Below are 10,509 nucleotides of genomic sequence, written 5' to 3' on the forward strand. Positions count from 1 at the left end.
ACAGCATCAGGCTGCTTCCTGAGATGTTATCAGCTCAGAGGAAGTGAGCTAAAGCCATAAAAATGCATCAGCCTGGAATGCAGGCTGCTTAGGGAGCAATTCCAGCTCTTTGTCAGGGCTCCTGAACCAGGATGAGAAGCAGCTACTGCTCTGTGCTCTGCCCCCCTGAAACTTCCCTTTATTGCACAAGTTTGAGCAGATCATGGTGGGAAAGGCCCCTCCTGCCTGTTTGCTCTGCCCTCGGTGGCTGCAGGAGTGTTTGCCTCCTCCACACATCGCTTTGGGGCTCAGCCTTGCTGTCCTTGCTCCTTTCAGAGCCCCTGTTCCAAGGGCTGCAGGGCACCCGCTGGCTGAACCCCGCCGTGAAATCAGCGCGGGTTCCGTGCCTTGTAACATCCCCGTGCTGCCTTTGGGCTCCTTTGCCCACGGAGCAAAGGAACAGCTCCAAACATTTTTGTGGTTTTGCAAACAGGGGAAGCTTCTGTGCAGCTCCATCTGGAGGGCAGAGCCAGGCCTGGTGCTTGGAGCAGGAGCTCCAACAAGGATCTTTTATTCTGCTGTGGGGTGGCAGAGAGCCCGGGAAAGAGGGACTTGGACAGTGGCACAGGCTGCTTGTAAAAGCTGTGAGGATTTCCAGCCGCTGCATTGTCCCCTCATTCAGCTCTCATAGCCCATTTTTCTAGACAATTAATTAAAGGACTGAGGGAGTGGGGCTGGAGTGGTTTCGTTAATGCCTGTTCTGTTCTCTCAGTCGGGAGACGTTTGATTTTGATGACGACTGTGACAGTTTAACATGGGAGGAGAACGAGGAAACGCTGCTGCTTTGGGAAGACTTCACCAACTGCAATCCCTCAATTGACCTCCAAGGAGAGGTGAGTTCACTGCCCTTATTTTCTCCAGCTCTTCTCTGCAGATACTCTCCCTCAGCTACTCTTTCAGCCATTTGAGCCTGTGGGTGTTTGACTGGTGATCCAGCCTGCCACACAAACCTACTTCGGTTTTAAAATCCTCTTAGTGCTTCATCTCTGTGGTTGATGTTTGGTCTGTGCAATCACTCTATTGGCCAAACTTTATTTCCTTGGCTCCTTCAAACTGAGTATTTAAAAGTACCAAGTGAGAGGTAAAAGATCCAAGGTGTCTGTTCCAGGAGCCCTTGCTCTGGGCTGACAGGAAGTGGTTTAGATGGGTTTTAGGAAAAAATCCTTCCCTGTGAGGGTGGGCAGGCCCTGGCACAGGGTGCCCAGAGCAGCTGTGGCTGCCCCTGGATCCCTGGCAGTGCCCAAGGCCAGGTTGGACATTGGGGCTGGGAGCAGCCTGGGACAGTGGAAGGTGTCCCTGCCATGGCAGGGGTGGCACTGGGTGATCTTTAGGGTCCCTTCCAACCCAAACCAGTCTGGGATTCCATGATCTTCACCACAGCACCTCCTTTCTCTGTGCATTGTCATTCACACTTTAATTATGATCATCTGTGGAGTGCAGGGCACGGGGTTGCACAGTTGTTCCTGTGGGGAGCAAAGCAGCCTCGGCGCAGTCTGTGGAAGGTGTCAAAGGACCTAAATCCCACCCCAAACAAAGAACCTGTGGTTGCAGGACCACACGAAGGCCCAGGGATCCTCTGAAGCCGTGAATCTCCCTCTCCCCATCAGAGGGGATCTGCTGGCAGTGGTGGATAATGAGCAGCTTCCTTTTAATCCCTAAGATCCCGGGGAAAGGCAGCTAATGGCAGCGTGCTGCCTCGTGCAGCCACTCCGCAGCCTTCTTAAACCGGCCTGGAGAGGGCTGGGAAGGGCTGGGAATGGCTCAGAATGGGGCTGAGAATGGGCTGGGAACAGGCTGGAAATGGGTTGAGAAGGACTGGGAATGACTGGGAAAAAGGCTGGAAATGGACTGAGAAGGGCTGGGAATGGCTCAGAATGGGCTGAGAAGGGCTGGGAATGGCTCAGAATGACTGGGAATGGGCTGGGAATGGGCTGAGAAGGGCTGGGAATGGCTCAGAATGACTGGGAATGGGTTGAGAAGGGCTGGGAACAGGCTAGAAATGGGTTGAGAAAGACTGGGAATGACTGGGAATGGGCTGAGAAGGACTGGGAATGGCTGGGAATGGGCTGGGAATGGGTTGAGAAGGACTGAGAATGGCTGGGAATGGGCTGGGAATGGGTTGAGAAGGGCTGGGAACGGGCTGGAAATGGGTTGAGAAAGGCTGGGAATGACTGGGAATGGGCTGGGAATGACTGGGAATGGGCTGAGAAGGGCTGGGAATGGTTCGGAATGACTGGGATTGGGCTGGGAATGGGTTGAGAAGGGCTGGGAACAGGCTGGAAATGGGTTGAGAAGGACTGGGAATGGGCTGGGAAAAAGGCTGGAAATGGGCTGAGAAGGGCTGAGAATGGGCTGGGAACGGGCTGGGAATGGACTGAGAAGGGCCGGGAATGTCTCAGAATGGGGCTGAGAAGGACTGGGAATGGCTGGGAATGGGTTGAGAAGGACTGGGAATGGCTGGGAATGGGCTGGGAACGGGCTGGAAATGGGTTGAGAAGGACTGGGAAGGGCTGGGAATGGCTGGGAGTGGCTGTGTTACTGCATCGCTGAGCAGCACAGCGGCGGGAGGTGGGAAATCATCCCGCTGCCTCCCGGACAGGGAAGATGCTGAGGCAGCAGCCTCGGGAATATTGTCTGGTGCTGGCTGCCAGGGCGTGTCCGTGTTCCACCTCCCTGCTCGTGGATCATCCCTCCGGAGCACTGGGAGGCTGCGGGGATTACTGGGAAGTGCTGGAGCTGCAGAAACCGCGCTGAGCGGGAGAGTGGCAGAGGGATAACGAGGAGCGGGAGAGTGGCAGGGTGATAACGAGGAGCGGGAGAGTGGCAGGGTGATAACGAGGAGCCTTGAGCAGGAATTAATGACAGGCTGATTTGCATAGGCCGGGCGTGCCTGCCTGAGCAGAGCCTTCACAGCAATAGCGCCGAGCCCAGGCCCCGCGCGCGGAAACTCTAAAGATTTTAAGAAGCTTAAATCCTTCTAAATGAAAATTATACAAGGAAAGGGTAGATTTGGCTTGTAGATGGAGGTTCAGAATAAAGACTGCTCCGGCTGTGCCTGCTCTTTAACATGTGCTTTACATGCCTGAATCTTCCTTCCGTGGGTTTTATTCAGGTTCTTACACGCTGCCCTCGCCACCTTCTTTTATGACCTTCCTCCTTAAAGCTCTTCTGCATATAAAAGGATCAGTGGGATGATTCTTGTAACTCCAGGCTGGATAGCCTGGTGTGGGTACCAGCAATGAGCCCTGTAAATCTGCCACGGATGCGGCCACAGCGCAGCAAGGCCGTTAGCACTCATCGGTGCAGTCGTGTTAAGTCCAGGATGATTTTGTAATGGAAAGCAGAGCTGCTTGAAGACGTGCAAGAGGGAGCAGTGACACTGTGGTGCCTTTTTGTGCAGCACGAAGTAGCTCTGTGTGTTTGGGAGCCCAGGCTGTACTGTCACTCCAGAGCAGGACAGCACTTGTTCAGCTGCTTTCTCCAGCAGTGCCCTGAGGAATTCCAGAGGGGATCCGTGCGTGCACGGGGGGGTGCTGGAGGGTAACGATGTGTAACTGGAAAGTGACAATTCCAGGATAAAGCTGTGAGTAGCAGTGTGGTCAGCGCAGGGAAAATGAAAAGTTTCATGGCTGGAGAGCAATTCCAGTCTGTGCAAGTGTGATGAGGCTGTGAAAGGCTCGGGAAAATGCAGGGGTTTGGTGCTTTGGAATGCATCAGGTGCATGGGTTTAGTTGCTGGAGCCTTGATCAGCCCTCACCTTTGTGCGTCCAAAGCTCTGCTCGTGGCACAGAAATGTGTTCTGGTATTCCAGTTTGAAGAACAATATTCCTTGCCTGTGTTAAAAAAAAAAAAAATCAGTGCATGAAGGAACACAACCACCTGCATTTCCAGGGGAGGCTGAATAAAATCCTCCGTTCGCTCCTGAGTTCTTTTAGTTCCTTGCTCATTCTTTGTGTTCTCCTTTCCCCTGCAGGAAGAAAACCTGGGAAACTTGATCCACGAAACAGAGTCTTTCTTCAAAACGAGAGACAAGGAATACCAGGAGACAATAGGGCAGATAGAGGTGAGGAAGGGGAATCGTTCCTAATGGAGGGACACGGGCACGCACCGGGGAGTCCCAGAGGGAAGGAGGAATGTCCATATATCCAAGAATGCAAAGGCATTTCCCTCTGACATGCCCTGGGGATTTTCCTAAATGCCATTCTCTGTGCTATTATTGCTCCATACTTCAGCACTGAGCATAAATCTGGAGCTGCTGGAGACAGAAAACCTGCAGAACAAAAGGAATAAAACACGCTATTATTCTTTTTTATTATTCTGTTTTCCCTCCCTTTGTTCTGCATATCCACCCTCACCCTGGGAAATGCTTCCCAAGATGTGGCCTCACAGGTTGCCAGAAACAGCAGCTGGAGCTTCTCAAAATCTCTGCCCTGCCTCCAACAGGCTTTCATTAATTCCTGCCTGTTGACAAACAAGGTGCCAAGAGCAGGAAAACCCCTCCAGGGCTGCTCAGAACCAGCGTGAAGCTCTGATTGCCCTTCCTGAGCTGGTGAATGCGTTGGCAGTGAGGAGCAGGGAGGATGAGCGTGCACTGCGGGCGGTTTGGGTGGGCTCTGGGCAGCTGAGGCATCCCCACCAGGGTGGGAAGCGCAGGGAAACTGGGATTGCACCTCACCTGAGGCTGATTCTTTCCCCTTCTTTCCCCCAGCTGGAACTGGCCACGGCCAAGAGTGACATGAATCGGCACCTGCACGAGTACATGGAAATGTGCAGCATGAAGCGGGGCCTGGACGTGCAGATGGAAACCTGCAGGAGGCTCATCAAGGGCTCAGCTGACAGGTACTGGGGTCCTCTGCTGCTCCACGAGCTCCCTCCCTGCTGCCTCCTGCCAGCTGGGGCTAAGGGCAGCACTGGCACTTCATGGCTTTATCCCTGGGAGAATCCTGTGTCCCAGGATCAGCCGGGAAAGGGGGCCTGGAGCAGAGTGTGGGGTCCTACACCCTGTGACAGCTCCAAGGATTCAGCAGCTGCTCCTAAGCACAGGGAGCTGCAGCTCGGGTGGACTTCCAGTCTTGAACATCTCAGATTTAGAACTCTTAAAACCCCAAATTAAATCTCGACTCTGGACTTACGGGAAGAACTTGTTTTTTAATCTTCTCATGTGTTAAGAACCTTACACTATGAGGGATTTCTCTTATCTCTTGCTCAACCCCAGTAGAACAAGATGATAAACTTTCAATTTTCAGGGCTCTGGGTATTAGGGATGCTGAGAGTCTCTGGAGGAGACTTTGCTCTCCATTTCCCCATCAGTAAACCTGGGACAGCCCCTGTGTTTGTGTAGGGGGTGGGTGGGGTGGCAGCTTAATTTTACTGCTGCTATTTACTGTAAACCCAATGTTTGATGTTATTAAAGGGGTTTTAAAATATATTATCTATATTTAAATATAGATATTTAAATAGCTTTGGGGAGTGCCAATGTTTCATGTTAATAAAGGGGTTTTTCAATAGTATTGTGGAGGGAAAGTGACTGTTTTCTTTAAAGATTCTTTTTTTTTCCCTTCCTCCTTCTGTCACTGATATTAAATTTTTTGGCTGCACCTTTCCCTGCAGGAATTCTCCATCCCCCAGCTCCGTAGCCAGCAGCGACTCAGGAAACACAGACGAAATTCAGGATGATTTGGACAGAGAGACGGACGTGGAGCCCATGGTCAGCTGATAGAAAGCGGGAGCATTGCGGTGAAGGGGAGGATGGAGAGCAAAGATTCCAAACCAATTGCTGGGGGAAAGGTGAAAGACTCGAGAGCCCTCGCAGAGGGACTCTGAGGACTCATTCCTACACGCATCCCCTCCCACCCAAGGATTGGTGCTGTACATTTCTACTGTTCTACAAACCATAAATGCGGAGTCCTGTAGGAAAACACGGTGTTCTAATTGTGCCTTTGCCCCAAGCTGAGCCACTTTGAGCTCCAGTGGAATATTAATAGCAGGTGTTTTTATAAAATATGTTCTTTAAAAAAAAAAAAAAAGCCAACCAAAGCTGGTAGCAGCAGAGGATGGTGCTGCAGAGGCTCTGGGTACTTCAGTAAGCTGCTGTTTTTATTGAGCTGCTGCACCGATTGGCAAAAGCAACACTGGCAAAAAGAGCAGCAGAACCAAGACAATTATGGTGCAATTACCAATGTCTGGCACAAAAGAAAAAAAAAAGGAATTGCCTCCAAATTGAACTGCAAACGTTTAAAAATCACAGCGGGTTTGGAGACAGCTCGTAGGGGGAAGCAGTTCTCCAGTACTCAAAGGGTTTTCTTCATCCCACCTTTCGGGGTGAGGGAGCCTTTGGGATGTGTACAAGGTTTCTGCTGGACTCCAGGACCTGGAGGAGCAGGACTCAGCTCGGTGGCAAAGCAGGTGGGCACAGGAGGGGTCACTGGGGGGGGACTATCACTGATTAACTACTATGCAAAAACAAAAAAAAAAGCTCGCCTTATTTATGTGGAATGTTTGGTCCCTGCTGGGCTACAGTTATCCCTTGGGAAAAGGAAAGCTAAACCCACATTTGCACACTTAGATGTCTGTAGAGCTGCTTTTGAGGTGGAATGTCATATCACAATGCCTTTGTTTCCAGTGATGGGATTAGGAGGGGAATCAGCCCTTCAGGTCCATGTTGATTTGTGTCTTTTTTCAGGGTTTTGTTGGGTTTTTTTTTAGTGTTTGCAGAATTTCCTTTGCTGACAGGGAGATAACTCCATTTTATGCTGCTTCCGTGATGTGTAGAGTGGGGTAGGTGAAGTATCAGGATGCACTGACGTAGATGTAGGCTGGAGACAGGACTTTGGGAGAGATCCAGGCCACTGTTCTTCGGGAAAGCTGAACACTGGGAAATGCTGTAATCCTTTTTAGGGCGTAGTAAACTGAATCCCAAACTGCTGCTGCCCTAGAACTGGGGAGGAACAGCCATGTGCTTTCTCTGTGAGAAAGTGGCAAGACCTTGGCTTTGCCCATCTTTCTGTATTTTTACCCAGGAGAAGCAGCATCAGAAGTCGGATCACTCGGTGGTGGCTGAGGGAACTCCGGCATCACCGAGCTCCTCACGGTTAGAATGGGAATTGTAGCACCTCAGCCAGGTAAAAACAGGGTATAAACCTCAGCCAATAATTTTTTGTTTGTTTTTAGACCAAGATTGAGAGCGTGGTTGATACTGCCCAAAGCCAGCTGTGGAGTTAAGTAGTGGTTGGAAGACTGGGAGTAAATACCAAATGTGTTTGTTTTTCCTGCCAGGAAGCTTGGAAGGTGCTGTGCAGGAGCAGTGCTAGGGCTGGACAGGGAAAATCCCCATCTCAGCACCCTCTCAGTGTTCCGGAAAGGCAAAGTGGCCAATCCTGTGAGCTTCCTGCCTGGTGTTTGCAAGGCTCTGCTGTGTTGGTCCGGGATCTCTGGAGCTGCTCTGCAAGCAGCCGGTGTCGGTCCGTGTCACTCCATTCCCTAAAGAGCACGGGTGTCTTGGAAAATGGCTCATTCCTGGGTGGAAATTCCTCAGTCTGGCACGGCCACGGAGAGGGGCAGGACCTCAGGGGGTTCCTGGTGGAGCTGTGGGCACAGGAATGTTTTCCCCTCGGAGTCTCCCGTGTTGCTGCCTGGCTGTCAGCTCCATCTCCTGCTTCGAGGCCGCGTGGGCTCCCTGCGTTTTCCAGGCTGGGAAGGAGGGCCCAGGCTGATCCATCGGGATCCACAGTGGGGAGGGCACAATCCACAGCTGATGGCTTCAGTCCAAGCCAGTGCATCCAAGGATATTCCCGTGGTGTCCTTACTGATGGCAGTGCTCGGTGCAGAGCGGGTGACAACTCCTTGGATCCTGGGCGTGGGCGAGGGGCTTTCTGAAGCCTGCTCTGTCCTGTAAATGTAGATAACTTTTCTCTGGAAGAGAAACCTTATTCCAAAGTGCTCATTCCTGTTATTTCTTAGGTGGCCAAAGTGGTAAATGTGATGTTCACGAGGGCTGCAAGCTGGGGGGTGGCTGGGGGGGTGTTTGGGGTATTTTTTGGAGGGGGCTGGGACTGCATGTTTGAAATCTGTAATTTTGAAGGGTTTCGAGCCCGTTTGAACTTCAGCTGCTCCCAAGGAGCCTCTCCCGAGGCTGAGGAAGCATCTGCCAAGGCTGGATGTCTGTGATGCTTCAGTGGCCGGGGCAGGTGCTGCTGAGTGTGGTGAATCAGCTCCTGGAGCCGGCCCCTGGCTCTCCTCCGCCCGGGAACGCTCCTGGCGCTGCCGGGGCCGCGCTGCCGCCTCGCTGCGGGTTTGTTGGTTTTCCTTAAAAATCAGCGTCCCAGCAGGAAAAAGGCTGAGTGTTCCCAAACGCAGGAGCTGTTGTGCTGAGGGCAGGGAATTCCCGAGGCAGGAATTTGGGTGTGGGGTGAGGAGGAGCACCTGTAGTGGGGGGGAGTGAGGGATGTGGGGGTGTAGAACTCACGTGCTCGGTGGTGATGTGTAGGACAGTAGATTCCCATGGGTGTTGGTGTCTTTCTTATAACCACATGTAATCCCTTTTTAAGGAAGGAAAGGTGTTTTCATACTCGGGGTCGAGGGTTTATTTTCATTTAGGCTGGACCAACCTTTTGGGGGCAGCTGGGGTTGGTCCTTGGGGGTTTCCCTGGGAGGTCGTTGGTTCGAGGTCCTGCTCTGTGTGTGTGGCACCACTCCAGAAACCAGATCAAAGCTCGCCAGAGAAACAACAAAAAAGGAATTTAATTGTAAAAATGCTGGAAATGATTTTGATGACCTCTTCCTTTTTTCCTTTGTAAAGCTGTAAATACTTTATTTTTGTTTTCTATTCTTAATGCGGTGTCATATTGACACTTTTTTAGATTTACAATCAGAAAATCCTCCTCATCCTTTCTCATTTTTTAAAAGGGGATTTCAAGGAAGCAAATTTTTTTGCTCGTTAGCAGTGTAATAATAGATCAAATTCCTAAACTGGGTTTGTACAAAAATGTTTTCAGTAAACAAATGGCAGTTTGTGGATGCATGTTGTTCAAAAACGTCCAAAGAATAATGTGGTACAAATGTTTTAAAGAACAATGTGGTACAAACATGTTTTTCAAAGACTTAGTGACGGTCGTCTTAGTTCACACAACGAAAAAAAGCAAAATTCTTTAAAAAAAAAAAAAGTGTTTGGGGGGGAATGTAATGAAGCTCATCTAAGCTAAATGTGTAATCTATTTATAAAAACACAGTATATATTCTATTTTTATTAGAGGTTTTTAAAGTGCAAACAGATTTCTGTTGCAGATGCAATCGTTCCCTTGTAAAGTCTCTTCTGCTCTGACGGGACCCCCAAATTCTCTGATGGTTCCAAGAGTCAGCGTGGAAATAATCGGGACAGGTTTGGCTGTGGAGCACTCACAGGTCGCTTCCTCCAGGGGAGGCCAACAGGCTCAGCAGCTTTTCTGCCTCTGCAGAATTGCTGCCTCCTCCCTGTGATTTTATTCCCTGATCCTGGAAAGGGTCGGGACCTCCTGAGTCCCGGGAGCGCAGCAGGACAGGGGTTAAAATCTGCCTCAGCCTGGAAGATAAATTATGGTTGTCTGTACCTGTAGAAATTGGGATTAACTCAACCAAACAAAACAACAGATGGGAATCAGGCCTGAGTCTGCATCTAAAGCTGCTTCTAAAGCGAGATTGTATTAATTTTCCTTTTCCATAATCGTTCCTGCCAGCAAAAACACGAGCTGGCTCCCGGGCCGGGCTTGGCTGAGGAAAAGCCGTGGCGGCCGTGGGTGCTCCCGGAGCTCCTTCCCGGTGTTTCCCTTGGCTCTGGGAGCACGGGGAAGGATGTTTGTGTTGGAAGAGCTGCAGTGCTGGGAGGTCTCTGTTTCACGTTCGAGTGCTTCATTTTAGAGCTGAATGTTTCAGGAGTGATTTATCCCGGCTGAATTGAGACATCCCCACGCTTCCATGAGGCAGGAGCACCCCAGTGAGGATTTTCCACCTTTGGTTTCGGGACTTTTGGGTTTTTTATCCTTTTGCACGGGTCCAGGACTCGGCTGCAGGGGAACACGCAGGTTTTTTAAAGCTCTTTGCCTTCGCTGTTGTCACCCCAACACTTGATTTTGAGCTTTGTAGTGGAACGTAACTTGTGTCCCTTTGAGTTTTAACCGAGAAACAAAATTACCAATGGAGGCAGCACGCGGTGTCCCGGTGGGAATGAGCGGGGTGCAGCTGAGCTGGAAGCACTGCCTGCCGAATTCTCTCCGTGGGAATGGGGTCCCAGCCCCTCTCCCCGCAGAGGGAACGCTGAGGGCTCGCCCAGGCCCTTGGCAGAGGAGTGAGGAAACACCTGACCCTGTCCTTTGTCTGTTTTTGTGCGAGTTCCGTGCCCTCAGACCCTTCTGCGTTCGCAGGAGCCTTGCAAAGCTTCTCTTTTGAAGGAGCAACAAATCGTGTTTAAGTGTGGGTATTTGGGTGTAGAAATCGCCG

General features: G+C 51.0%; 1 protein-coding gene across 1 annotated transcript in view; it reads left to right on the top strand.

Annotated features, from left to right (window-relative positions):
- IFFO2 (intermediate filament family orphan 2) overlaps window positions 1–5,755 on the top strand; it is a gene marked incomplete at both ends in the record, with an annotated part of 39,314 nt that extends 33,559 nt beyond the window's left edge. The window contains 4 exons of the mRNA XM_082295562.1: window positions 752–872; window positions 4,013–4,102; window positions 4,748–4,878; window positions 5,650–5,755. Coding sequence (XP_082151688.1) covers window positions 752–872; window positions 4,013–4,102; window positions 4,748–4,878; window positions 5,650–5,755 — 448 coding nt within the window. The remainder of the gene's footprint in view (window positions 1–751; window positions 873–4,012; window positions 4,103–4,747; window positions 4,879–5,649) is intronic.
- Between the last annotated feature and the right edge of the window lie 4,754 nt (window positions 5,756–10,509).

This window comes from Coloeus monedula (genome assembly GCF_965178545.1).
Source record: "Coloeus monedula genome assembly, chromosome: 22".
NCBI lineage: Eukaryota > Metazoa > Chordata > Aves > Passeriformes > Corvidae > Coloeus > Coloeus monedula.